Genomic DNA, 25997 nt, shown 5'->3' on the forward strand with positions numbered 1-25997 from the left:
GCTACTATTAGAAACCAAAATACATACCATCTTTGATTTGTTGGCTGCGCAATCAATCAATGTAGCCAGCCCGTCAGTCAGCTCCCATATTGACAATTGCAACACGTACGAAATATTATTACCCGTTCGTCGCGACAGTACCCACCCAAGCTACCCACTGAAGCTGACCTACCCCTACCACAAAACGCGGGGACCTGGGAGGCGTTAGACCCTTCGCTAACGTGACAACTGGCCTCAGAGAGAGTGCCGTCGGCAGCCGGCGTCTGATCAATAGGGAGAGGACGTTTCATCCCTCTTTCCTTCCCTAAAATTATTCATTGGCCAGCCAAATTTTTCCTTCTTCCTTTTGTGTCTTCAATCATTGAAGCAAGACATAGCATGCAAAGAACATGAAGTTCTCTGCACTTTCACTAGGCCTGTTGGCCCTTCTTTCGCCCCTCACCGTAGCATGGTCCGCAGAAGGTAAGGATAACGCGCACCCCCTGAGGCGAGCAACTGCCTGGCAGTTCTGGGCCATCATCGCAGCGCATTCGCTCATTTGCGCACGCGGAGCTTTCTCTTTGTTACTTGACTTCGTTGGCTGACATCCTTTTTCTTCACTCAAATAATAGATCGTGAAATCTTCCGCGTCCGTGACGAGCTCATCGCTGGCGAGGGCAAGGATGTCAACTTCTACGACTACGTCGGCGTGGCCCCGTCCGCATCTGTTGACGAGATCGGAAAGGCTTACCGCAAAAAGTCACGTCTTTTGCACCCGGACAAGGTCAAGCAACAGCTGACCGCTGAGCGCACACGCCAGGCGAAGGAAGACAAGTCCAAAAAGCCCAAGCCTCCGACCCAAGCCGAGGTCCGCGCAGCGGTGAAGAAGGCCTCGGATCGCCAGGCCCGCCTCTCCATCGTGGCCAATATCCTCAAGAGCCCGTCTCGCGACCGTTACGACCATTTCCTTAGCAATGGCTTTCCGACTTGGAAGGGCACCAACTACTACTACAATCGCTACCGGCCCGGCCTGGGAACAGCCATGTTCGGCGTGTTTCTCTTCGGCGGCGGACTTGCGCACTATTTGGCGCTTTACATGAGCTGGAAGCGCCAACGTGATTTTGTCGGCCGCTACATCAAGTTTGCCCGTCAGACCGCCTGGGGTGACAACTTGAACATTCCCGGCGTCGAGACCCGCGCTCGCACCCCCCCGCCCCCGGTCGCTGCTGACGACGACGAGGGAGCTGGCCCCGCAATGGCTATGAACCGTAAGCAGCGCCGTATGCAAGAGCGCGAGACCCGCCGCGAGGCGTCCAAGGGTGCCGTCTCTAGGACGGCTCGTCGTGCCCGCGGCAGTGCTGCCCCCAGCGGAAGCGCTACCCCAACGCCACAGGGCTCGGGCCCCACAGGCGCAAAGAAGCGTGTTGTCGCCGAAAACGGTAAAGTCCTTGTCGTCGATTCGCTCGGCGATGTATACCTCGAGGAGGAAAACGAGGAAGGACAGGTCGTTGAATACCTGCTTGACGTAAGTGTATATCGCTGATATTTGTGTGCGCCGCCAAGCGCAGAGACTGTGTTGTTAATTGCTAATGCGATCCACGAAATAGCCGAATGAAATCCCTCAGCCTACCATCCGCGACACTGCTCTCGTCCGTCTTCCCATCTGGGCTTACAGCCGGACGATTGGTCGTGTACTTGGCGGCAAGAACTCTGAAGATGATGCTGCATATGACGAAGACGCCGAGACGACCCCGCTGATGGACGACAATGAGGACTCTGCCTCGGAGCCTGGAAAGCGCACTCCTAGCACAGATTCAGCTGAGGACTTTGAGTTGGTAGAGAAGTCTGTTGACTCTCTGGGTCAAGCCAAGTCGAGCGGCAAGTCGAGCGGTAACAAGCCCGGCAAGCGCAAGAACAAGAAGAGGTAGACCATCCGGGTTACACGTGTGCGACGAATTGGGAGCGATTTGACGGGGTGGCATGAAATGTGTAAAGAGTCAATTGCTCTGTCTTGACTTTGGCCAAGCTTTATCGCCCCTGTTGAGTCTCTACCCATATGAATTCATGTATCGCTGGTGCATAAATTTATTCTCTTTAGTCTTTATTCTTTAGGCTGGTTAGGCTTTACTCGGCGACAAAAGAGGATCTCTTCTCTCCTCTCTTTGGTCTGGGATGCTATAAAATCTCTATTAAATGGGGGAAGAGAGGTATCACAACAACAGAAACAACGATGGAACTGTCTACCTATTGAATCGGTGAATTGGTGAATCGTCATGCAGTCCAGTCCCTCCTCCTGTTGTCTGACTTGGCAGTTCTTCCCTTATTCTTGTTGTATACCTGGGGCAGGATGACGGCTAGCGCGGCGACGATGAGCTGTTACATTCCAGTCCCACTTTCGTTGTACGAAGTATGTTCCTCAGGTTCCTGGGAACGGAATAATTGCTTGAGACGAGATATCTTGGTAATGAATAACTCCTTAGGTATCGATTCAAAGAAAATTAAATATATAAAAACCGAGCCACGTAGATACAAGACCTCGTGTCTTTGGGAGAAGCTAAGACGGGTTGTCGCGTTCGCAGGGTTGTCGCGTTCGCTGTGACATTTCAGAATTCATACACCCAATTGGGCCAACTTCACAGCCGATGTTACGGTGTGCATTTAGCCTGTGTGATTTAATGATCTGGGTCTGTTTAGCCGGAAATAAGTACATGACGCGTGATGCCTGAACAATGAATGTTAGCAGAACAGCAGGGTGTGTGGGCCGTGGTCCTGGAAGCGGTCCAACTGACCTGATAGGCAGGTACCCCCAAGCATCATGGCTGATGCCACATTGTGACCCCTCCAAGCAGCGGCGGCATCACGTCACCAGCTGATGCTCTATGTTAGGCGTTCTACGGAATACCTAGTTAGTGAATAACTGATGGCTGAGGCAGATGAGGTATGCATTGCTGCCATCCCTCCGTTTTACTGGTCAAACAAGCAGTTTCAGGAGTGCTTCCTACTTTGTGCCCGATTCCGGAATTTGCTTCCGGCTTATCGATTGCTCATCGCCAATTAATGAACTGAATTGCACCCCCTTGCCGTCACGACGTCTAATGCTTGTCGTCATCATCCAGTCTTAAACTAGCCATTGCCGCCAGGCTCGTCTTGGTCTGATTTTTCGTTTCCCCCCAATTCTCATTTTTGGGAATTTTGGGTCTCTATCGGACTTCAAGCGTTAGTTACCTACCTACCTAGTGGCTAGGTACCTATTTGTGTGGATTCCCTCTGCACTCCAACAGCATATCGACCCGACGATTTCTTCCATGCCCAACACCCCCGTTGGGCGCCAGTGCTTCGAGTCTCTAAACCCCCGTTTTCTACACCGTTTCGCTAAACCCTGCGACTGACTGATCCTTTTTTTGGGAACAAGTACAAAGAAAAGAGCACCTGACTTCCGCTTTCGCACGCTGCCTAAGGTATAATCGGGCGTGCCTTGCCTGTGTCTAAAACAGCTTCCACTTGCTTTCTTCTTTAGTTAAAGAAATAACAAAACTGCACGCGAACCGAATTGTGGGATATACCGCCGCCCAAGTCTCTCAAACACTTGTTAATTGCCTGCCTGCCTGCCTGCCCAGCCTATTCGCCTGCTAAAAGCGCTTCCCCCCACCGCCATTTCCCGGCCCACACCCCTCACCTTACATTCACGAAAACGGCAATTCTTGACTTGTTGTTTTGTGCTGTCTCGACCTCCGAACTCCTTGTGACAATTTCCGACTGTGCTTTCATTCTCTGATCCCATACTTCGAGTGCTTGTTACAGTACATAGCATAGCAAGAATACAAAGTTGTTGTATCAGATCTACTCTCCGACCAGACTGGGAATTTTCTACCCCACTACAGATCTACGACGACATACATCACCTAACTTGACGCTTGGCCTGGCCTCTGACCAATCGAGGAACAAAGACTTTGCCGGATCAACTGCGTGGTAGGGATACTCTTGACGACTAATATCACGAGGACCCGTTCTACTTGTCATTGTTGCCTTCGAGTAAGTCGGACCCAGCTGATATGGTAGAAGATCACGCATTAATGTGAGTTTAGGAGCCCAAATGGTCGTCACACAACCCATCATGCAGGCTCATGAGGATCTTGCGGCCCTCTTCAGCCGGAATCTGATTCTTGATGCCAGCAAAATTCAACAAATCCAGATCCAAGAACAGCCTCAGCAGGAGGCACCCGAGCCGCAGCCCATCACCTACTCCATCTCACAACATTACCATCACTCGGTTTACCATGTTGCTCCAGTAGCCGCACAGCCGGACCGACCTGCCTCTGAGCCCCCGCAATCGGAGCATCAGGGAGTAGAAGCAATCTTGACCAGCCATGGCGTCGACCCCGCGACGCTTTCGCAGTCGCAGGTGCAGCTGTTCAAGGAGGCCGACGATGCGCAAAAGTTGCGACTCTTGGAGCTATGGAGGATATGCCCGCCAACAGCCACCCACAATAGTAACCCGGCCCTAGCACACAACAGTACCAGCCTTGAGCAGGAGGAGCAGTTGGCACGTATGCGGTATGAAGAGCAGCAGCAGATGGACGATGCCATGGCCATGAGCATGGATGGGACCTCTGTCATGGTTCCGATTCAGGGGGGTGATGGGAGGTGGCAGGTCCCCGAGGCGGCCCAAGATTACATGATGGAGCCTTACATGTCTTCGGGTTACGAGGAACTTGCGCGGTCGGCCATGCCTATGGCGTATAAGCCAGCTACGGATCCAGTCTACAAATCTGCCTGCTTGCCTATTGACTACAGGTCTGCTCACATGCCTATCGACTGGGCATTGAGGCAGCAGAAAATGGAAAACGACTACGGAGCTTTTGCCCAGTGCCGCATGGAATACTGAGGACTGCGACTGCATCTGGGATCTTTGCACTCTTCAGGAGGCATGCTGGCATACAATATCACAGATTTCTTGTGTCGTTTCTTTTGTCTTTCGCGAGTTTTCATGGAGTTATGACACCTTGTCGGAAAACTCCAAGCTAGTCTAATCAAGAATCCGTCTTGGGCAGAGTGAAGGATTGTCAAGTATTTGGTTTATCGAGTTTTGTTATTCTGGGTGTTGTATCGCGTCAAATGCGAGTTATCATGAAGGGAGTTTTGTTGTCAACTTGTGTTTTTAATCAGCATAGTGCATAGCAGCTGTTGTCCTGAACAGGCGTGTATTGAAGTGATTTGAAAGTGAGTAACTGTAAAAGCGGTTGATATGGTCCCCAGTATGAGATGCTAGGCAGAGTGTGCTTCTCAAGGTTACCGACGGGCTTTGGGTCGGGAAGAACTATCGTATAATCAGGTTATTATTTGATCCAGGTCAAGCGCAGCACCTGTCTAGATTATTCCCAAAACTCAATGCTGGAAAGAAGCTGCCAGCTACACAAATCGGAAATGTGACATTTGGTTGCGGTTTTTGTAGACAGTAACATGGTTAAATAGCAAACTGCTTAACCCACAAAGACGCAAGAAAATTAAGTATATAAGTTGCCCGGCGGTCCACATGCTTGTCAATACATGGTAGTAAAGTCATATGGGTGATATAGGGGGTAGGGAGCGAAAGGAGATACATATTTCAATAACAGTATTGGCCAAGTGAGAATGGGGATGGAATGGTCTGTAAGAAGTGGGCAGTACGTGGGGCCTTATAATATCGTTCGCAGTAGGTAGTGTATCCAGCTGGCAAAACTCAAAATGCAGGGGCTCAACCAAAGGAGCAAACAGAAAAAGCTTACCGCCCAACCCCCCGAAGGGAGGTGGACGGCTACGAAAACCCCGGTGGGTTTTGCTTCGGTTGTCGTTGAAAGTTGTAGATTGCAGTCGGAATCGAATGGTTGTCGTGGCCGTTGCGTATGTTTGTCGCCCAGAAAATCCGTGGTGATGGAGGCGTAAACCAGTCAGCCACGCGCCCCGGGGAACGGGCGCTCCCCGGGGCTGGTAGCATGTGATGGTTGGGAGGTTAAATGAGATTAGAGGAGCAATTTAGGTACGGGTGGCGGGACGAGGGTATATTTGGGAAGGCAAGGTTCCTTTGAAGGCAGGGTGACCCGAGGGCGAGGTGGAAGTGAGTTGTGGTCAACGGGAAGCGAGGTGAGGTTGGGGGTGGACGAACTCGGCCGGTACTTTGGGGGTAGCCCCACCCACGTCGATCTTTCTACGCCCTGCTGGCAGGAACAGGCAGTAACTCTCTTGTAGGCTCGGTTGTGAGGGTTATGTTGTGTAAAACGGCCACTGTCCCCTCCGGACCGGTGCCAGTCAGGTCCTGACCAACATATCGTCATTCGCCTGACCAGACTCGACGTGCTCTCGACACTGTATCTTCCACGGCGGTAGTCCAGCTAGATGCCACAGTTTTTATCAGTCCATAGGAGCAGAGCTATATGGCCTTGCCCCTTTCTTCCTATCAAGCAATATAAATAATATATTCTGTCTCTCGTAGATCATTCAGTATAGAAATGTCATCATACCAATTGAACGCTTCAGTATGAGCCACGTCCTAGCATAAAGCACACCAGGCAGCCTGTGCCATCCATCGTCGGCCTTGGGTGTTATAAGCTCCAAAGACCACTCGAACGTGTATACGTATATTTTGATAGGGCCCATGTCGAATTAGTCTTGTCGCTCCGGATTGCGGGTTAGGGTTCCCCTGAATTATTCATCCTTTGCCTGGCTCCTCTTGGAACCTGTTACCTCGACAAGATTCCCCAGAACCAATGCCAGACTAATGCCTCTAATTTAACAGGGTCTCGGCCTGTTCACCATTCTGAGATGCGCATATGCTCATAATGCTGGGCGCACTAGTACTCCAGTGTCTATCTGTGATTTCGTCCTTCTCAGCGCCTTGCTTGTGCTTCAGCACCACTCACTACTGATATGTGGAAGGAGGGGGGGGGGGGGGGGCAACACTAAATAAGCCCTTATTGTACTTTACTGGAGCGACAATGATGAATAGTCAAGTAAACATATATGTTACCTGAGCGTGGAAATCGACAGCTAGGTATGCAGACCTTGACAATTGAATTGAGTAGATGTCTCCAACGAGCTCAATACCTATGTAAATTATCTCCTCCTTGGCTTTCCTCTAGGGGCTCCTTTTTTGGCCACCCTACCGCCCACAACAGGTCCTTTCTTAGAGCTTTTGTCTTTCTTGAAGTTGAGCACAGCACCTTTGCCTGCCCTCTCTGCTGCACCCTTCTTCCAGACCCTAGCCTCCTTGGCCTCGGCCATGGCATCCAGCTTCTTCTTATCTTTGTTGCTCAGGTTCTTGCCACCATGCTTCTTCTTGAGAGCCTCGCGCACGCCGTTCAATGCTGCTCGGCCGGCTTCCCTGGCGGCCTTCTTGTCCTTTTCGGTTTCAAACCACGTCCGCTTTGGCCGCGCCTTGATGTCGTCTTCGTATCGTATCATGTTCTCTCCCTTGCGCATCTCCATGTCCGCTTGAGCCAGCACCTTTTCTTCCTTCTCCTCGCGCATCACAGCTTCGACCTCGTCCTCGAGCTCGTCGATCTTGGCTTGCCAGCTGTCTGCGTCGGCAGCATCGATGATGCGGCTTGAGATCTTGGCACCCTGCGCCTTGCCAGCCTTGACTGCAGCCTTGACGACTTTGCGGTCTGGTTCAGCGGCAAGAGTGATGGCTGTACCGCTGCGACCTGCTCGCGCTGTTCGACCGACTCTGTGCACATAGATCTCAAGGCTCTGTGGGGCCTCGTAGTTGATGACCGTATCGACTCCCTTGATATCGAGACCACGGGAGGCAAGATCCGTCGCTAACAGGAAGGATACCTTGCCATCACGGAATGCCTCGACGCTTTGTATACGCTATATGGATTGTGTGTGTCAATAGTCTTGTATATGGCACGGAAAGGTAATAAAATGGGTTAATTACGAACCTGTATTTGGCTCATGCTTCCATGGAGTTCCGCGCAGGACAAGCCAAGCAAACCAAAGATGATGCGAGCGTGGTGGGCAATTTTCTTCTGCCTGAAAAAAATGATAACGCGTTCGGTATACAAGTTCTTACACAAGTAGACAAGGTATCCCATGCGCTTCTCCTCCCTCCCAGGTCGAAGTCGCACAAACTCCTGTGTAAGCGTCACCACTGTCTTCTTTTGCGAGTCTACCATGAGCCGGACAGGCTTGTTGAGACCAACACGGATAAGGTTGTCGACGGAAGACGTCATGGTAGCTGAAAAGAGCATGGTCTGGCGTGACTTTGGCAGCGTTGTCAGGATTTCATTGAGCTCATCGGCAAAACCGTCCTCCAACATTCTATCAGCCTCGTCGAGCACCAAGATTTCCACAGTATCTACGGCAAAGCTGGCTGAGTTGCGCATGTGGTCGATGAAACGTCCTGGTGTTGCAATGATCACATCGGGCCGCAATCGTAGTTCTGACTCTTGCACCTTTAAACTGAGACCTCCGACGGCCAAGCAAAACTTGATGTCGGTATGACTGGCTAGCTTGGTGGCAACTGCGTGACACTGGATGGCCAACTCACGCGTCGGTGCCAATATGACAACTCGACTCGTCGGCACCTTCTTGGGCCGGTAGAGCAGACGTTCCAGGATTGGCACGACGAACGCGGCAGTCTTTCCGGATCCGGTGACGGCACCACCGACCACATCCTTACCCATCAGGGCAATTGGAATCGTCTTGCTCTGGATAGGAGTGGGCTTTGCAAAGCCAACGCTTGTCAAGCCCCTGAGAATTGGGCGAGACAGGGACATGCTTTGAAATGATGCGTTGCCCTTGTTCGTATCGGACTTGGGCTCATCTGCCGCGAAGAACTCTTTCATCTTGGCAGCCTCCTCTTCATCCTCATCCTGCTCGGATTCTGATTCTTGGTCATCATCTGGGTGTGGAACTGGGCTGGCGACAGATTCGTCGTCGCTGTCGCCCTCCTCTCCTTCGCTGGCTTCCGACCCATCTTGTCCCTCAGAAGCTTCTGCAGAGTCCTCGTCGTCTGAACCGGCACCCATTCCAAAGGCATCCCTGGCTAGGACCTCGTCATCATCGTCGTCTAGGCCCAGCGCTTCGCCCTCCTCTTCTGCCTTGGCTTCCGGCTCCGCCGCACCTTTTGTTCCACCTTCCTTCTTTTCCCTCCTCCTTCTGATGATCTCGTCAAGATCGACCCCGTTGCCTTGACCCATGGCTTTTTTGGCCCCGTCAAAGCCCCAGCCCTCGAATTCGGGATTGTCGTCGAGGTCTTCGACGCCGGCTCCGGTGACAAACTCAAAGTCGGAGTCCATTGCGCCGTCGTCGTCATCGTTCTGACCCCAGACACCCTCTATGTGGCCATCCTCTTCGTCTTCTGCGTCGTCATCGTTGCTGGCCTTCTTGCTGGACCGCTTTTGTTTCTTTTTCGGGATGGTCTTGGACTTTTTCTTGGGGGGTGCTTCTTCCTGAATCACCTCCTCCTCCTCCACGAATTCGTCGGCCTCATTGTCGGAAATGGTGGTTATAAAATCGTCATTGATCGCTTTCCTCTTGCTTGAAGGTGCCATGTTTAATTTTTTTTTTGGTGATGGCATCAACTGCTGAACCAAGGGAGCTGATTTTGAGGAGTGGGGGTGGTGGTTTGCCAGTCGAGATTTGGGACAAAGCTCAGCAAGCAGAAACACTTTTTTTTTCGCGACTGGAACTTTTTTACCGGGCGGTGAACACTAGGCGCGTTTCCCCGCTAGTAGATCCCTGCCAAGTAATGTAACTCATTCAAGACCCACCCAACGAGGCCACCCACTGGTGACTGCAATGACTGCAGCACTTACAAGAAATAGCTCGGGAGGTTTTATCCCCGTGGCCCACTTGGTGTTGTCTTTGGAAACTCCAATATCGTCTTAAATAATCACCCGGTGTTACGCGTTCTTGATTGACGCTGGAGCTTTCATGAGCCGCGACATACTGGAAAGGGCAAAAAGTTCAATTCGATTACACGGCCGTCACATAAACAATCATTTGGAGGGAACCCCAAAGGCAACCCAGGCCATGTCGCTTTCAAAACGCCTCGCTCGGCCCGTTGCCACACTGGCCCGCTGGAACCGGCCGGTGCTGCATCGGTGCCTTCACCAGCCATCAGATCCTCGGCAGAGCGGCAACCAGCAGAAGGCTGATCACGCCCCAGATGCCCAAAATGATCCAACCCAAGGCCCCCCGGGTAGTCATCAGGACCCTCCGCAAACCACCCAAAGTGGCGGCAGCAACGCGTCTTCCCTACGTCCAAATGACTACAAGACTCGGCCATGGATCCGTGCAGTGATTGCCTTGGGTGTAAAAGCAAAGCATCCAGTAAATCAGGGTGGTATTGGTCTCGGCCCAAAGGGCAGCGATGGCAATAGCGAAGCCGCTGCAAAAGTCGACAGCACAGGTTCCACAGGGAGCTCTAAGCCACCATCTTCCTGGATACTTGAAGCGCTTAACAAGATGTTTCAAAGGAAGAGATATGCCAATTCTCAAAGAGGGAGGCCAGCTGTATTCATCAGGAATAACAGCGGAGGCCAATTGAAGTCAGATCAGTCACGGAAAGATGTCATGGATAAGATTTTGCGAGAAAAGTACGGGATCGAGGATCCCGAAAAACGGAAGCGCATCATAGAGAACTCCAAAACGATTGAAGTTGATTTGAGAGGTTCCGTACTTTCTTTGATACTTATTTGCTTGGTCTCCGCCATCATCTACCTAAAGCTGAAAGAGATGGATAGGCGTGCCCAACTAGGTCGGCTGCGTGAGACACAAACCGCAACAAGGCAGGAGCAAATCGAGGTGGAGACTCAGGGCACTGACGGACAATACCCTATGATGGATGATAGTACGAAGCTCAGCAGTACCTGAGATGGACAGGTGCCATTTAGTGCTTAGCCTTGACAAACACGTGTTTGGTTAAAGCAAATATGACAAATATTTCGCCAGAAAGCATTGCTATGAGCCTGTGTCACTGTTACGCCCTATGTTCATTCAGCAGAAAAAAAAGGAAGAAAAAAAGAAAGAAAACATCTCGTGACAAATGAAACCGACATCGACGCCAGTGCATTGAACCCTGCAAAAACCAGCAAGCTTGCCCTCCAACTGTCGCATGTATAAAGACCAGCCTCATCATACGACCCAAAAAGATCCCACGGCTGCATTCCATTCAAATGAAGTTGGTCACTGGCGTAACCTTACTTTGAGCATCGTTCTTCCTGCTTGCCAGCAGCTGCCAGAATTCCTTCCCCATGGCGGTCAAAACAGCTCCAACCTCTGGTGCTTCGATATCCGAAACGGCGCCGCCGTCAACCTTGAGCCCCTCGAACTCCTCCACGAAGCCTTTCGGTAGCTTCTTTTCCTTGGCCTTGGCGCCCGTGCCTGCCTTGCCCATTGATGTTTTCTGCTTGACGTCCTTGCCCACTCGTGGGGGGCCGAACTGCGTCGCTGGAGTGACCAATGTCTCATCCAAAAGGTCATTCCATCTGATTAGGAACACGCCCGGACCCGAAGCCTCCCAGCTTACGGCGCCATTTTCGGGACTCCCTAGTCTAACCGGTGCTGGGCTTGCAGCTCCACTGGAGGCCTTCGAGGAGATCTTGCTTCGAAGCTTGCTAGTGACGTCCAGCGCGCCAAGGCTAGAGCTCGATCTTCTGGCACTCAGGCAATCCAAGATGTTCTGCATGTGAACAACAGAGCGGCCGTTGATTATCTCAAGGTATGTTGCGTGGGCATCGATTTGATGCCTGACGTCGGCCCTGGTCTCACGTGGGAGGGCGGCAAACATGGCGGATAGAGTCGCAGACATGTCGCCGGCTGCACCACTGCAGTACGATTCATGACCACGTCCGCCGTTTGCATCCCCATAAGTGTATCCCTTGGCTGGAGAAGGCCTGGGGGAAGCTGACTTCCTCCTGAACTCCCGGATCGAATTGTGGGCCCACGTCCGGAATTCTTCTCTAGGTCCAGGACACTCCTTGTCGATGAGATGCATCCATTTGTAGAGTCTTGAGCGATTCCGCATCAAAAGATCTACAAAGTCGGTGATGGTAGCCACTTGGGACTTGGTGCCCTTGGCTGTCTCTATCATCTCGCCTAGGAAAGCCTCTACGTCGCCCATGGTTTCATGGAGCGGTATTTTGGTGTGGACTTCCCGAATCATTGGCTCGTAGGCGCTCATTACGTCTCGGAGGAGTTGCGTCATCAGATCGGGCTTGGAGCGACACATGACGCGAGAAATCTCCTCGCGGTCGCGAATTGATAGGCGGGCCGAGTAATAGTCCAACAAGGCACTATGCTCAGAGTCCGAGATGGAACAGCTCTGGTGTTGGGATTTGAGGATGGCCATGACGATGGATTTCCCCTCGGATATACTCGTTCCGCGCACTCTATCCTGCTCGTCTCGCGAAAGCTTGATGTGTTCGTCGATCGCAGCAAGCTGTTCCTTTGTCGGGCCACTCTTCATCTTCTTGACATGGTCCGCCGTCTTTTTGAACTCGGAGCAGTCCCATGACAAGGTCATTGAAATAATTCTGTTGTTTTCATGTGTCGTGTTAACATCCTGCTAATAATAGGGTCTGCCATCGACTTGTATATATCTGATCTGCTTACTTACCTCTGCATCAAATTCATTCCATCATCAGCATCCGTCGTCACGCCGATCCAGTTGGAAACAGATCCAATGCTCAGCTTGGACAAGAGCAGCTTGACGAGCCCATTCAACATCGTCGCGGCGTTCCCTATCCTCAGCGTTTGCTTTATCATGACCCAGGGAAGCATTTTGTACATGTTATCGAGCAGCTTGAGTATGTACGGCCCCTCGGAAGAGACGACAAACACCTGGTGCAAGATGGTTGCCAAGTGTAGAACGATATAGTGCACTGCAGCTTCGGCGGCAGGTGAATGCTCTTCGAGGTTGCCACTGACGTTGGCTGCATGATCGAAGAGTTCGTCGATCAGGTTACCGTACACCAGCTCTTGCACCACGTCGTCCCAGGCCTTGATGAGACTCTCCGCCCTGTTCAAGTCGTAGACGTTTGACTTTAGGCTTCTGGTGTTCTCAATCTGTCTTTGAACGCCGCCGAGCTGACCGCGAGCTACAAGCTCCAGTATTGACGAGAACACTGTGCACAGCGTTTTGCGGGTGCCGAGAGCGCCCTTGTCGTAACTTTCAGAGAGGTTGGCCTCGGCCAAGTTCTCAAAGATGCCTTGCACCTGGACACTCCAGAAGGTGTTGGGTAGGGACCGCAAAGCAAACATTTCGGTAACAAAGGTGGACAGTAACTGATGGAGGATTGGAGCAGCGGGTTTGGTTACATGTACCCGGCTGCCATCCTTGGCTGTTTTGGCAAAAGGATAGCCAACATTGGCGGCCGTGTCTGGATACCTAAGGTCGACGAACTCGCTATAGGTTTCATAGTGGGTCAATATATCAAAAAGAGCATGTAGCTCGGCAGCCGAGAGAGGTGCGTTGATGTCTGACATGCTTTCGGGAACAAAATGCTTGATGTCTGCAGCGCGAGAATGTTTTGTGACCTTTGGGTTGTTCTTGACAGACTCTCTATCATGTATGAATTGGAGGTTCTTGAATCTTAAGTATGTTTAGAGTAGATGTGAGCCACTGCTGTTGTCATAGAAATGCTGAAAGAAAAGACAAACGGAGACCAGGTATCCCTGGTTTCGAAGTGCCCGCTACTGTTAAGAATGATGTACGTATGTAGTAGAAAGTTACTATTTTTAAAAAATGAGACCATGGACTGGTCGGGAAGAATATGAGTTTTACTTCATCTGATATAATCGTCAGAGTCCAAGTGAACGAATACCCTTTGAGACTCGTAGACATCTGCGCCTGCCGTCCAACCAGGTTTGAAAGTCCAAGCGAAAGCAAAACGAGCCCATAAATTGTCGAGTGCGGGGGAACGCTTGTTTCGACCAGCAGTATTGGTGGATGTCTAGAGACAATATACATGACACTGTTGCTAATTGTAGAAAAGCTGCACGTGAAGCGAGGGAATCTAGCAACCACCTGAAAGGTCGTCTGGACTTGGCAGTGGGGGTTGGGCTTTCCAGCAGGACACCAACGGCAAAGGTAACCCTCACGAGATTGAGAGTATGGTGGAGTTATTAAAAAAAAACAGTAGGGCAAAACACCGAGACGGAAAAAGAAGAAGCCCCAAACTGTACTCACGGCCTCGCATTGAGGCGCCAGTCAAGAGTATAAAATATGCGTTGCTGGTCATGAAACGCCGGTGATCATCTCGCTGTACAAAAGACATGAACTGCAGGTTCCGTGGCCGAGCTTGCTTGTCAGGTTACTTCTACGATTATAGACGAGTATAGAGGGTCATGTAGGGGGTGAAAACATGGGATGCAATGAAGTCGCAATACGCGGCTACTGTCAATTTGCCCTGCGCCATGACAAACAAGGCGACAAGATGAGGCGAAATGTTACTAAAATTGTAACCGGATCGGACTCTCTTGTCGAGATGGCCTTTTTACGTGATACCTACCTGGCAAGCTAGGTATACGTAGATTTGCGCAAAAGGATCAAGTCAGGAAAGACAGCAAGTGGCCAATCATGATACGGCGGTAGGTCCCTTATCGAATGCGAATGAGATGAGAGTGTCACGCACTGCATATGCAACAAGCACAACCTCGACACCTGTGGTGAACTAAGTAGGTATGTACTTCTTAGGTTTGTAGTTAAACTTTGGGCAGAGATAGGATTGGAGACCACCTTACTCCGTACATTAGTCTAGAATAGCCGGAGAAGAAAGGAATGCTACAGAGCAAGACAACCCACAGGGATTTTGGTTCCAGCTAGTGCAGGGGTAGCATATATTTTACTTTATAGTACTTACCGTAGCTTGTGTACAGAGTAGGTACCAACCTTCGGCCTCTAGCTAGTTAGGACACTACTGTAGGCACGTTATTGCGACCCAGGGCGGCAGGCATTTGGTATCAAAACGACTAGAAAGAACAAAATGGCTGTGAATAGAAACAGAAACATAACGTTTGGGATTTACTCCCCGATGGAAATCTCCATCAAACTCGAATACGCAAGAAGAGTATGCAACTGCATTGGTCTCGAAGCTAAAGAAGCGGTGGTGGAGTCTCCCAGGATGGAGAAGAAGCGGTGTCGGTGACGAAAGCCCTGGTTCTGTGATGGAATGCCGGAAAAGTTGCCATGGCACTTACTGCAGATAGCAGGCTATCGACAGGTAATCCCGGCACATTCGGACAAATAGATCACTGATCACGATGTTGGAGCCTGTGTAAACAAAACAGCAAGCATCCTAGCAAACAAATCGAACCGGGAAAACAAAAAGAGGAGCCTCGGAGTTAATGATTGGCAACCAATGTGCCACCTAAGCGGTGCATTCCCTGGCGCTGCACCTTGGGAGCTTCTGGAAAGAGAAGCGTGAGGGGACGGACAAAGACATAGGGAGGATTGACAAGAGGGAAGGGGGGGAAAAAAAAAAGCCAAAGGCTTACTTGGTCGCCTCTGATATGCGGGAGCGACGTCTTAGTTGCAGGTCAAGGCGGGGCAAGAGAGCGGTCGGGCAGCAGAGAAAAAAAACTTGCTAAGAAGAAAGCGGAAGTAGAGGCGGATGCGAATAAATAATAGAATCACACGAGCTGTTCAGCGTTCCGAACCTGGCCTTGTGCCTATTCCCTCCCTCCATTTACCTACGGGACTTCCTTCTTCACCACCAACCTAAAACTTGGAGCACGAACGGGCAAAAGAGATGGCAGTCGGCCATCGGCGACAAAGAGAAAACATTTCTACAGGCACGAGATCTGAGCCCAAGCTCTGAACCCAGCAATTGAGTGGGGCGAGAAGAGCAGCTCTACCGGTGCTCTTGCCGGGCCCTTGAGGCCTGGCGTTTTTTTTTTTTTTTTTTTTTTTCTCTACTTTTTCTTTCGGTGTAGCGCAGAGTTTGCTGCCTGGAGAGGCTGACTACCTCTCAATTGTATTTTTTCTCCATCACCAAAACATCACCGCCGACCTTCTCGTACGCAAGGAAAAGGGCTGTGTTGAAGTGCGTGGCTGTCTTCTGCCGAGACACTATTACACTGCCCATTTTCGGCTGGGTCTGGTTGCGTAATTCCTCTCAAGGTATGCGGCCCCTTACTCTCCTGGTGTGGCTTCGCCGTTAGTGTGCACTTACGTTTCGTTTCGGGCTCCACGCCCAAACTGGCCAATCTGACGTCGCAAAAAAAGAGACTAACTTTTTGACAGATTACAACCAATTGCTTCCGAGAGGCAGCAAAGGCATCAACATCGACAAGGCCACGACGACGCGATCTACCCGCAATCCAATTTTTCTCATCAACCCACTGACTGCACTGCACTACACACCGACACGACACCGGTTCAACTCTAGAACGTTACTACTAATCGCCCACCCCCATTACATTTACTGCTTTACTGCTTCCTTCTAAATCTACCTACCTTTGTACCGAGTTACCGTTATCACCAACGGCGACACACCAACTGCATAACAACCAACAAACCTGTTTATTTACCCACACACCGCCGAAATGTCTCGTATTCAGATCCCCCTCGACGTTATTACGTCGCGCTTCAACCTCTCGGAGCGCTTTTCGGGCCTCAATTCGGGTAGCTTGACCAGCCGCTTCTCAAACCTCAGGCCCTTGTCCGAGTTCTTCGACTTCAAGCGCCTTTCCAAGCCGCAAAACTTTGGCGAGGTTCAGTCGCGCGTCAACTACAACCTCAGCTACTTCAGCAGCAACTACAGCGTCATTTTCGTTATGCTCTGCATCTACACCCTGCTGACGAACTGGTGGCTGCTCTTCGACATCATCTTTGTCACCCTCGGCATGTTCCTCATCGGTAAGCTCGACGGACGTGACCTTGAGATCGGTACTTTCAAAGCCTCGCCCAGCCAGCTCTACACTGGCCTGCTGGTAATCGCGATACCAGTTGGCTTGATTGCCTCGCCCTTCTCTACCATTGCCTGGCTGATCGGAGCCAGCGGTGTCACCATCATCGGCCACGCTGCCCTGATGGACAAACCTATCGATGAGGCTTTTTCTGGGGAGGCGGTCTAGATGGTCGGCCGCGAGCTCCCGAATTTGCGCCCCATGGGGGAAGACCATCGAGGCGCGGTCGGAGGAGGTATGGAGGCGCCGCCGGGGAAAGGGACGATGCATGGGCTGGTGGTGGCGGTGCCGGCCGCAATAGAGTGGAGGAGTTGGGAAGCGACGTTGACGACCAGGGTGCTCTGGTCGCTGATGTCCGGGGCGTTGGGTTTTCTACATCTTCGCGGCGTTTTGCCAGCGATCAACTTCGTTTTACAGGTATAGACATGGGAGAGCGGGCTGGTAATCAGTCATCACGACGGGCGGCGAACGCCCAAAATTCATCAGAAGAAGACGAGGACGAGGATGAGGACGAGGATTTTGATGATGATCGGTCAAACGGAAGCAGCATGTCCAGGAGGCAAGAAGAGGCGTTATTCGAGTCTGCAATGACGAGGATACGACAGGCCAGGGCCCAAGGGAGAGTCGACGTTGACTTGACGCGGGCAGAGCTGGAGGCTGTCAACCGCATGACAGAGCGGAAGCGTAGAGAGGCAGAGCGGCGGAGGAGGGAGGAACAACAACAGCAGCGAGTATCGATCCCGATATCTCACTTGGATCCGTCTAGTTTCGAGGATCTACTGGAGGATGAGCCTTCATCACGCCAGCCATCTCCTCCCCAGATCGATGATCGACAAGGCTACCCGCCAGTCGGTTATTTCCCGGCCCCGAAAGGCCGCCAGCGCTCGTCCACCACGTCGTCGCGAGCTACGGCTGCACGTGGCCGCATCCCGTACGATCGTGATGTCTCACCTGACGCGTACTCTGCGACTGCCGCTCGGCCAATGTCTCGACGTGAGGATACTTCGCCATTCAGATATTCTTACGTCTCGCAAAATCAACCGCCAGCAGCGATTCGGCACTCATCTGACCCGAACCGTGTCCGCGGCTCACGCGTGCCATCTCCTCGGGATCCAGATGAAATGCTTCCTCTGTCAAATACATCGGCGCCTTCGCTGCATGCTGGCTCAAATGTCGACCCCTTCCAGTACATGGCGCCCACGTCCGCAGGTCCGCGCGCGCCGCCATCGGGCGCTGCGGCTGCGGCCCGTCGGCGTATCTCTGTCTCCAACCCGACCCCCGCTGCAGCTGGGGGCCGGAGCCGGGGTGGTTCCAGACGGGTCAGTCCTGACGCGACTGAAGAGTCGAGTGGGGATGACACGACAAGCGATGACTATAGCCATGGAGCACGTGTAGCACCGCCGACAACGAGGCGCGCTGCTCGCGAGCCGCCTGTTATCGTTGAAGAAATCCGCACGCCGACACCCGAGCCGCCGAGACGTTCGAGTCGATCCAAGGCATCAAGCAAGTCGCCCGCGAAACGGAAGCCGGCTGGTAGTAGCAGCAATACTACTAGCAGCAGTAGTCGCAGCAAGAAGAAGCGGTGACTCGCGGCCAAAGTTGCGGTCTGGTGCTCTGTTGGTAGCGTTGATGGGCAGAAATCGGCTTCTCGACGTCATGACTGAATGTTTTCCTCGAGCCATTTAACAAAATCGTGTTTGGACATATTGTTTGGGTTTGGGAAAAGTTTCTCTGGGCTCATAACCTTTCTCTCTCTCCCTTTGACCTATACCTCACCTGTAATCTGATTCATAGACTTGTTGCTTTAGCACAGAATTTCATGTTTTAATTATTGTCGACTCTCCCTATCTTCTCACACCTGAAACTTGCTGATGACATTAGCACAGATACTGTCTCAGGAAGCAAATGACTTGCGATTTGAAAGCCTGGACAGACAAAAACTATGATGATCATAAAGTCCATTTACCCAAAAGTCTACCGCTAACTCAGGCGCTTGACTGCGATAATCCCAGGAACGCCAATATAGCCAAGAAACCCTAGCACAAGGGACGAACAAACAAGAAACAAGACAAAAAATACAGCACAAGTTATCAGAAACCACAGTTCAGGAAAACATCTTGGCGACATTGCCCATCCATCCACCGCTACCACCACCATTGAACGAGCTCCCTAGGCTCCCCAGTGCCCCGTATAATAAGTCATCGTCACCACCCCGGTCTACCGTTCGCCTTTCCCAGCTTCGCTCACCGTCCCAACCCCTGGCTACGCTGACGCTGGCCGCACCAGCGCCGGCACCACTCGCCATCCGTACGGCCTCGCCGACAAGCCCTATGCTGTCGCCAGCCATGGCCTTGGCACCGAGACCCAGCATGCCCTCGAGAGCCGGAGGCATGCGTAGCCCGAACCGAGCCAGCAGCGCGGTCAGGGCTCCGCCGGTGATGAGAGGCATTACGGCAAGCATGAAGACCTTGTAGGGGTGGCGCTTGGCGTAGTGGACGAGGTCGCGGAGTAGACGCTTGAGCTTCTTGTAGGCGCGCTGCATGAAGTTTTGACGCGGAGAACGTTTGTAGTATGATGGAGAGCGGCCTGTATCAGGAGGACGGATGCCGCCGTGTCAGAACTTGAACGGACCCTTTTCGACGTTCTTCCAGCTGAATTCATCTGTTGAGAGGACAAGAGATCGCATAATGACTTACCACCGCCGAACCCAAAGATGCTACCCCGGCTAGAGTTCCCTAGGTTGAAAAAGCTACCACGGCTGGCGTTGTTCTTGTGGTAGTGGCTGTCTCCTCCCAGGCCAAAGAAGGATGACCGCGACGAGTTGCGCTTGTTGTAGTCGCCGCCGCCGAAGATGCTGGCAGCGATGCCCGGGGAGCGGGATCGCGATCTGGACCTGTCGCGGCGGCTGCTGCTCTTGTGATGCTTGTGCGATGATGACCGGTGCTTCCGGGAGGAGGACTGGGTCCCGGACATGGCCGAGGCGGCGTCGTCGAATAGACCCATGATGGATTATTGGCTGCGACGGGCAGGGTTTTTGGTTTGTGAAGGGACCAGGCTGCTGCTGGTCTGTACGCACGTGAATGCACCCTTCCTGGAGCAGTAATAGATGGAGATCAAGCACAGGTAGCAGCTGGGCTCGAGCTCTACCTAGCGAGGGTCGCGGTCCAGGATTATTGTATGTCGTGATATAGTGGCGCCAGCCGCCAAACGGTTTTCTTTTTCTTTGCTCTTTTTTCTCTTTTTTTTATTTTCTTTTTTTTTTTTTTTTTTTTTTTGCCCCGACCGTTGAAAATAAGGTACGGTAGCTATGGATAGCTTAGGCAATCGCTTGTTCAATTGAGCCCAAAGGCTAAGTAATGATGCCCTGCGGCCTGCAGGTTTGATGGCGTGATGTCCGTCTTGGGCTCGCCTTGTCCCCGCCAGGCTGTTATGGAGGCCAACGGGAATGATTCCTCGCGACAAGTGAATTTTACTCAAAAACGGGTGCGCGATGCAAGTAACTGACCACGAGGTTGCGTGGATTGGACGAACCTCAGTCGCCCCCATTTGCTTGTCGGGGGAGCTTGCAAGTTCCAACTGCAGGGGTCCGACCCGCCACCCTTATAACTTCACCGCTTGCTTCTTTTAGCTTGGTGCTAACCAAAACCCCGGCATTGATCCCCTCAAATTTTGGGGCATACTTGGCAGACGTGCAGACCCGGCAGCGCTCAACTGACTCGGACGAACTGCATAAATTGATGGGTTTAATAACCGAGACTTTTGTGCCTGTATCTGGATAATTTTAATCCAACTGGGTAAGACATTTATGATCATCAGCTAGGTAGGTAAGCATCAAATACCCAAGACAGTCCTGTCCCTTCAACCAAATGTGAAGTACCAACAAAGAAATACGGGGCACAAATCAAAAGAGCAAAAACAACACGCACTCAAGACATTGTTATCACACACAACGCTGTTTCAGCCTTGTTCCGCTCATATGTCCCTCTTCCGCAGAGCGTCTATCAATTCCACGGCAAATGCCTGGACATGATCTGGACCGAGCATTGTGTAGTGAGCACCGCCAGTTGCATGGAAGCGAGGGACGGAGGCACAAAAATGATTCCATTTGGCCAATTGAATGTGGATTCATTCTTCTTGGTTGCGAGCTGCGCGCGCAAGGGAATGGCATGGAAAACGTCGATACCGGCGACGATGTCCTCTGGCTCGTAGTCTGCGGCCATGCCTTGCAGCCCAAAAGCAACGTCGACCCAGCGGTCCAAATCCTGTTCGGATAGGGCCAGATCCTGAAGTCGAGCGTTATCCGAGGCGTCCAGGATATACCGAAGGGCGTCGGCGGGCGGGAGGACAAGATAAGTCTGGTCCCCCTCTTTCTCGTCGGCAAAACCTTCGGTAACGAGGGCAAGAAAATGGGCCAAATGCAGGAGACAGGCGTTCCGACTCAGCTGCTGCATACGATGCTTTATGTGCGGTGGCAGGTTGAAGCTTCCAAGGAAGGCGACCGCTTCTCCCGCCGCCTCGAGTGCTTTGCTCACCTCGAAGGCCAGCATCGTCCCATAGCTGTACCCAGCGAGGGCGTACGGCCCACGCGGCTGCCGCTGCCGGATCGCTGCTAGGTAAATATCCCGCGCCTCAGCGATCGACCTAAACGGCTGCGGGCCGTGGTCAAATCCGCGCGCCTGGAGCGCGTGTACAAGCGGCACGCCAATCGTCTGCCTTGGTTATTTTCTGCACCTCGCCCACCCCCGGTGGATCAGCCAGAGCGGCGTCCGATCGCCCACCGTTTGGAACGCCACAACGGGGTCATACGGCACTGCCCCGCCTTGCACTACATTATTTTCATTATAGGTGGCGCCGCGGTCACAGCTCCCAACGTGCATCTCAAGTGAGGCTGCGAATTCTCGCACCGTTGGGTGCTTCATCAGTATAATAATTGGCAGGGCCGTGCCCAGTCGCTTGTCAATCCGGTTCTTGAGCCTGATCAAGTCTATCGACGTGATCCCTGGGCTGTAAAATGGAGAGTCAAGCCATATTGCCGTCACGCTGACCTCTAGAGTCTCGGCCACGTCTCGCATCAGACTGGTATCGCCTCCAGTGGGGTCCTGGAGATGTCCCCCCGAGCTGATAACTTGCCTTGCTTCCCATACAGCCCTGTCGTATACGGCCACATCCGGATCGAAAACGCCGTCGTCGAATAGGTTCCTCATCTTGACACGCGAAATTCTGCCTAGTGTTGAGACAGGCAAGAATGGCAGGGACGCGTCGCGGAGCAAAAAGACATGCGGCCGGCTCCCGGTGGTTAGCATGCACGTTTGCAAAGCTATTTCGTCCGTCTTGAGCAGGGCCAGGACGCCATGGGCGGGCGGAGGGAAAAGGACGATTTCAGCTAGGCGACCACCTTGGTCAGGAAGAAGTTGGGCGCGAACGACCTGTATACCCGATGCCTGCTCAGCAGATCGAGGGAACATCCCGGGCGACGAAACCATATGCAAAGAGTCCACGTGGATCTGGTCTACGCCAAGCCAGAGAGGCCTGGACGTGAATCTCAACCCGGCTCGCGACGTGATCCATGCCGATCCAATTCAGCATAGGTCGCCCCTTCTGAAGCTGACGTACCGAGGTCTTGCCCGCCACAGCAGCCAGTATCTGTGCGTGGCTGAGCTCTACTGCTTTGGCGTTCCCCGTGCTGTCCGATGTCAACATTAGGAGAGCGGTATCCGGACTGCTCTGTCCACCGAGGACGAGGCCTGCTTGATCTGGTCTAAAAGCGCGTCCATGGCTCAGAAACAGCTTGAGACGTGTGATCCGAGGTGTCCAAGGAGCCAAGAGAAAGAGTAGAGCGTGTCGGTTCCTAACTTCTCAATGAGGAAGGAGACCGGTCTGTTTTGAGCTTTATTAGGAGTATGTAAAAGCCGCCTGTCATTTCTCACATGATTTTGAGTATGAACATTTGCATATGCATGGAACCCGCCATCGCAAACAAGAATAATCTGATATGATAGCGACATCCCCGTTGCAAGCCACCTTGGCTGTAAAGAGTCCCAAATCCGTCACTGGATGAGGATGCCCTTGTCGACTACTTCCCTCCGGAGTCCCTGGCAGATCGCGATGCTGCCATCGATGCGGCTATGGAGCTGTTAAACCTTTTGATGGATCCAGTGAATCTAATCAAGCATCACAGCGGCGTACGTCAAGGGATTGCCGAAAGGCCCAGGACAAGTGGCTGATAATCGACCCCGTGCGTCTGTGGATCTTTTGTACATGTAGACATCCAGTTCGTCTACCAGGGTGTTGAACAGCAAAAAGGGTCTACTCTGGCACTTATTACAGCAAGGTGGTCTTTGACTTAGATCGTAGCAGCAATAAGAGGCCAAAGACGACAGCAAAATATACTTATACTTTGCTCTTGACCTTGCTATACCGAAATATCCATCTCCATGATGACCCAGGGGGCTTGTTGATCCTTGGGAGTAGGTAGCTTGCACCAGAGACGGGCTTTCCAATCTTGGTATACGTCGAGAATACCACTGTTGGCGGGCCCGAGTGGCCATCCCATGCGTCTGTATTCTCAATGACACCAAGCCGGACCGGAAAGATGTCGGCGTGCAAGTCCCCGGCCGGCCGACTACAAAAGGCACGGATGAGAGCACTATCGAACCCCGCGCCCGGCAAGCCCCGAGGACAGGGCTGGTGGCGCCGAGCGATCGAGTTGACCAGCAGCGCTACGACCATAACCCCGCCCAGTATGACAGCCAGAACCTCACCCAGGTGGCTGTAGCCAACCGCAGTGCGGTCAAAGGAAGGAACTCGATGCGGCTCGGGCCAGGCCGTATCGAAGCCCAGAGTCTGGACCAAGAAGATGGCCTGCGACACGAGCCAGTGCAGGGCCATCATGGCCACCATGAGCGGCACCGAGTACGCAAAGGGCAGGGAGAGCGTGTAGTTGGACCGCTGCATGCCCTCGGGCTGGGACACGCGCAGGGGCTTTTTGCCAGCGGGGCCTCGCAGGAACCGCATCCACTCGTCGGCCACGAGCTGCCGCGTCAGGATGTTATTGTATACGACATACAGGAGACTTATCCAGACCTGGAAGGCGTTGGCCATGATTACGCACGCAAACAGTGGGTATTCGTGGTCGCCCGTCCTGAAGGCCAGCAGAGACGGGCTTATGCTCTGGAGACCGCGCTGCCAGATGCCAGCCATGCTCGTGTCGAAGCCAATGAGCCCGATGTATTTGATGGAGCCGAGAATCAAGTATAAAGGCAAGCCGATTCCAATGATGAGACTGTGAATTTTGTGAGAGTCAAGACAATATTATAGGCAACGAGTTCGGATGCAACTGCAACCCATGACTTACAGTGATAGAGACACCGCCCATGTGAGCGGGCTGACTGTCGAGAACCAAGTGATGCGGGAACTAGTTTCCCATTTCTGTATCTCCATCTCGACATGCCGGGGCATTTGTCCCGGGTAACGCAGGTAGGACGCGATGGCATCGCCCATGAGCACCATTGCTTTCCCCCGCTCGTCCTTGACAACCGGTGCCTGCGGTGTGGGCACCTCTCCAACAAGCCTCTTCTTGCTACCGCCCTGCGGCAGCGACTGGAGCCACAGAAACAGCACGAGCATCGACTCTATGAAAGTGGCGGACACCACTGCCACACAGAGCGACGACCCGTAGTGGAGGCCGCATTTGGACTGCATGTCCCTGGCCGGGCCGACCAGGCAGTAGTCGACGGCCATCGAGACGGCCTTTTCGACACGGTCTCCAGCCAGGAGCACCCACTCGTCCGCCAGCTTCAGCTTGTCAACCAGCCTCTCGTCACAGGGCTGCCAGTCGGGCCTGTTGGCTGGGTTGTACATGTCGCAGATCCACCACGACGCCGTCAGCCAGGTGCCGCCGGCCCAGTCGGAGCCCCAACCGTGCAGGAGCGAATAGCCCCGGTTGTACTCGGACGTGACATTAAGGGCGACGAGGGCAATGGGCGCCTTCTGCGTCCGGTGGTCGGCGAACTGGGACAAGCAGGGCCCCCTCTCGAGGCGGGTGAAATTTGCAAGCTGCGGCTGAATGTCGAGGACGCGGTCCCAGTCCCCGCGTGGGTTGTAGTTATCGAGCGTAAAAGGGTACGGCAGAGGCGCGACCCGCCAGCTCATGTCGGAAGTCTCGCGCCAATCGCTAGTAATCATGGCAAAGGGGTAGCTGACGACGGGGAAGGATGCAAAGACGACCGAGTTCCAGATGAGATGGAGCAGCGTCGAAAGCACGCCGAGGAGGAGCCACAACGCAGCGCGGTGGCGGGAAATGCGCTTCAAGTTGCGCAGGCTCGGCGCCCCCACATCAAGCGAGTGGCCTCGGGAGTGTGCCAGGTCCATCTCGGCGCGGGTCGGGGCTGCCAGCGTCTGCATGCAGTAGTTGCCGGCGCCCAGGAAGAGTGACGACAGGACGTTGATTATAAGGTGAAGCCCGCTGTTGAGGGTCCTGACGTCGTCGCAGTCGCCAAGCTTCAGCGTTCCGACCCCGCGCGCATCGGGTGGAAAGACATTTTGAGCCCAGATGGCAACGGCGAGATTGGCCATCACGATTACTGCCGTCAGCCCAAACTGTAGCCGCAGCATGTTGGACCGCTTCGACATGCGCACGCGAAGCGTCTGTGCCCGCTCATCATCCGGGTCGAGCTCCGGGATGTACTTCCTGAGGATCTCCTTTCTAGCAAAAGGAAAAGAGCTCCTGGCGTCTGGGCGCCAGGGACGGCGCTGGCTAGGATCCATTGCCCAAGGAGACCGGCATGGATTGATTGTTGATTATACATTGAGAATAAGAAACAAAATTCGATCGACTAAACACGCCGCCATCTCCACGACTGGACATATATCCGAGTGTCGCTCTGCGTTTGGGCGCGCATTTTTAAATGCGTAAGCGAGGCAACAACCAAGAGTGGCGAAGCAGCAAAAGTGAGCCGGGTTGATGGCTCAAAGCTACCCAACCAACCTACCACATTCCCAGCCTCACTTTACTGCCATGAAAGCACAATCAATGTCGACCAACCAAAACAACTCAGGCTCTGCTGTTGTAAGGCGCAGACCGACGTGCATCCCACCTGCCCCCAAGAGGGTGGTCATGAGGATTC

General features: G+C 52.9%; 12 protein-coding genes across 12 annotated transcripts; 7 read left to right on the forward strand and 5 right to left on the reverse strand.

The window, feature by feature from the left end:
• Positions 1 to 293: 293 nt before the first annotated feature.
• On the forward strand, positions 294 to 2347 carry MGG_07716 (DnaJ domain-containing protein). Its single transcript, XM_003712871.1, has 3 exons — positions 294 to 462; positions 612 to 1504; positions 1587 to 2347. Exons 1-3 carry the CDS (start codon positions 390 to 392, stop codon positions 1905 to 1907), a joined length of 1287 nt encoding a protein of 428 aa, XP_003712919.1. The 5' UTR covers positions 294 to 389; the 3' UTR covers positions 1908 to 2347.
• A 755-nt stretch (positions 2348 to 3102) lies between these two features.
• Positions 3103 to 5246, forward strand: MGG_07717 (uncharacterized protein). The gene is made up of 2 exons (XM_003712872.1): positions 3103 to 4011; positions 4065 to 5246. Exon 2 carries the CDS (start codon positions 4073 to 4075, stop codon positions 4862 to 4864), a length of 792 nt encoding a protein of 263 aa, XP_003712920.1. The 5' UTR covers positions 3103 to 4011; positions 4065 to 4072; the 3' UTR covers positions 4865 to 5246.
• Positions 5247 to 5703: 457 nt separating this feature from the next.
• On the forward strand, positions 5704 to 5957 carry MGG_16909 (uncharacterized protein; the record flags this gene model as incomplete). The annotated part of the gene is made up of 2 exons (XM_003712873.1): positions 5704 to 5787; positions 5877 to 5957. 2 exons carry the CDS (start codon positions 5704 to 5706, stop codon positions 5955 to 5957), a joined length of 165 nt encoding a protein of 54 aa, XP_003712921.1.
• Positions 5958 to 6898: 941 nt separating this feature from the next.
• On the reverse strand, positions 6899 to 9621 carry MGG_07718 (ATP-dependent RNA helicase DRS1). Its single transcript, XM_003712874.1, has 2 exons — positions 7899 to 9621; positions 6899 to 7827 (listed from the first exon to the last, which is right to left on the reverse strand). The coding sequence occupies exons 1-2, from the start codon at positions 9537 to 9539 to the stop codon at positions 7069 to 7071; spliced, it is 2400 nt and encodes a 799-aa protein (XP_003712922.1). The 5' UTR covers positions 9540 to 9621; the 3' UTR covers positions 6899 to 7068.
• Positions 9622 to 9784: 163 nt separating this feature from the next.
• On the forward strand, positions 9785 to 11031 carry MGG_07719 (uncharacterized protein). Its single transcript, XM_003712875.1, has one exon. It carries the CDS (start codon positions 9895 to 9897, stop codon positions 10834 to 10836), a length of 942 nt encoding a protein of 313 aa, XP_003712923.1. The 5' UTR covers positions 9785 to 9894; the 3' UTR covers positions 10837 to 11031.
• A 103-nt stretch (positions 11032 to 11134) lies between these two features.
• MGG_07720 (uncharacterized protein) lies at positions 11135 to 13807 on the reverse strand (the record flags this gene model as incomplete). Its single annotated transcript, XM_003712876.1, has 3 exons — positions 11135 to 12497; positions 12581 to 13369; positions 13788 to 13807. The coding sequence occupies 3 exons, from the start codon at positions 13805 to 13807 to the stop codon at positions 11135 to 11137; spliced, it is 2172 nt and encodes a 723-aa protein (XP_003712924.1).
• A 735-nt stretch (positions 13808 to 14542) lies between these two features.
• MGG_16910 (uncharacterized protein) lies at positions 14543 to 15110 on the forward strand (the record flags this gene model as incomplete). The annotated part of the gene is made up of 3 exons (XM_003712877.1): positions 14543 to 14553; positions 14819 to 14842; positions 14969 to 15110. The coding sequence occupies 3 exons, from the start codon at positions 14543 to 14545 to the stop codon at positions 15108 to 15110; spliced, it is 177 nt and encodes a 58-aa protein (XP_003712925.1).
• A 1399-nt stretch (positions 15111 to 16509) lies between these two features.
• MGG_15244 (prenylated Rab acceptor 1) lies at positions 16510 to 17040 on the forward strand (the record flags this gene model as incomplete). The annotated part of the gene is made up of 1 exon (XM_003712878.1): positions 16510 to 17040. One exon carries the CDS (start codon positions 16510 to 16512, stop codon positions 17038 to 17040), a length of 531 nt encoding a protein of 176 aa, XP_003712926.1.
• A 197-nt stretch (positions 17041 to 17237) lies between these two features.
• MGG_15245 (uncharacterized protein) lies at positions 17238 to 18715 on the forward strand. The gene has a single exon (XM_003712879.1). It carries the CDS (start codon positions 17298 to 17300, stop codon positions 18456 to 18458), a length of 1161 nt encoding a protein of 386 aa, XP_003712927.1. The 5' UTR covers positions 17238 to 17297; the 3' UTR covers positions 18459 to 18715.
• MGG_07722 (uncharacterized protein) lies at positions 18683 to 20448 on the reverse strand. Its single transcript, XM_003712880.1, has 2 exons — positions 19569 to 20448; positions 18683 to 19458 (listed from the first exon to the last, which is right to left on the reverse strand). The coding sequence occupies exons 1-2, from the start codon at positions 19873 to 19875 to the stop codon at positions 18977 to 18979; spliced, it is 789 nt and encodes a 262-aa protein (XP_003712928.1). The 5' UTR covers positions 19876 to 20448; the 3' UTR covers positions 18683 to 18976.
• A 425-nt stretch (positions 20449 to 20873) lies between these two features.
• MGG_07723 (uncharacterized protein) lies at positions 20874 to 22718 on the reverse strand (the record flags this gene model as incomplete). The annotated part of the gene is made up of 3 exons (XM_003712881.1): positions 22486 to 22718; positions 21651 to 22376; positions 20874 to 21548 (listed from the first exon to the last, which is right to left on the reverse strand). Exons 1-3 carry the CDS (start codon positions 22570 to 22572, stop codon positions 20874 to 20876), a joined length of 1488 nt encoding a protein of 495 aa, XP_003712929.1. The 5' UTR covers positions 22573 to 22718.
• A 364-nt stretch (positions 22719 to 23082) lies between these two features.
• On the reverse strand, positions 23083 to 25718 carry MGG_07724 (uncharacterized protein). The gene is made up of 2 exons (XM_003712882.1): positions 24227 to 25718; positions 23083 to 24154 (listed from the first exon to the last, which is right to left on the reverse strand). Exons 1-2 carry the CDS (start codon positions 25636 to 25638, stop codon positions 23263 to 23265), a joined length of 2304 nt encoding a protein of 767 aa, XP_003712930.1. The 5' UTR covers positions 25639 to 25718; the 3' UTR covers positions 23083 to 23262.
• Between the last annotated feature and the right edge of the window lie 279 nt (positions 25719 to 25997).

The sequence above is a fragment of the Pyricularia oryzae genome, chromosome 3, assembly GCF_000002495.2.
Source record: "Pyricularia oryzae 70-15 chromosome 3, whole genome shotgun sequence".
NCBI lineage: Eukaryota > Fungi > Ascomycota > Sordariomycetes > Magnaporthales > Pyriculariaceae > Pyricularia > Pyricularia oryzae.

Coding starts and splice junctions, on each gene's coding strand:
- MGG_07719 (XM_003712875.1), top strand. CDS start 9,895: ATGAGCCGCGACATACTGGAAAGGGCAAAAAGTTCAATTCGATTACAC.
- MGG_07717 (XM_003712872.1), top strand. CDS start 4,073: ATGGTCGTCACACAACCCATCATGCAGGCTCATGAGGATCTTGCGGCC.
- MGG_07718 (XM_003712874.1), bottom strand. CDS start 9,539: ATGCCATCACCAAAAAAAAAATTAAACATGGCACCTTCAAGCAAGAGG. Junction 7,828..7,898: donor GAAGCATGAGCCAAATACAG/GTTCGTAATTAA, acceptor CAATCCATATAG/CGTATACAAAGCGTCGAGGC.
- MGG_15245 (XM_003712879.1), top strand. CDS start 17,298: ATGGGAGAGCGGGCTGGTAATCAGTCATCACGACGGGCGGCGAACGCC.
- MGG_07724 (XM_003712882.1), bottom strand. CDS start 25,638: ATGGATCCTAGCCAGCGCCGTCCCTGGCGCCCAGACGCCAGGAGCTCT. Junction 24,155..24,226: donor TGGGCGGTGTCTCTATCACT/GTAAGTCATGGG, acceptor CAAAATTCACAG/TCTCATCATTGGAATCGGCT.
- MGG_07716 (XM_003712871.1), top strand. CDS start 390: ATGAAGTTCTCTGCACTTTCACTAGGCCTGTTGGCCCTTCTTTCGCCC. Junction 463..611: donor CGTAGCATGGTCCGCAGAAG/GTAAGGATAACG, acceptor CTCAAATAATAG/ATCGTGAAATCTTCCGCGTC. Junction 1,505..1,586: donor TCGTTGAATACCTGCTTGAC/GTAAGTGTATAT, acceptor TCCACGAAATAG/CCGAATGAAATCCCTCAGCC.
- MGG_07722 (XM_003712880.1), bottom strand. CDS start 19,875: ATGGGTCTATTCGACGACGCCGCCTCGGCCATGTCCGGGACCCAGTCC. Junction 19,459..19,568: donor CATCTTTGGGTTCGGCGGTG/GTAAGTCATTAT, acceptor CTCCTGATACAG/GCCGCTCTCCATCATACTAC.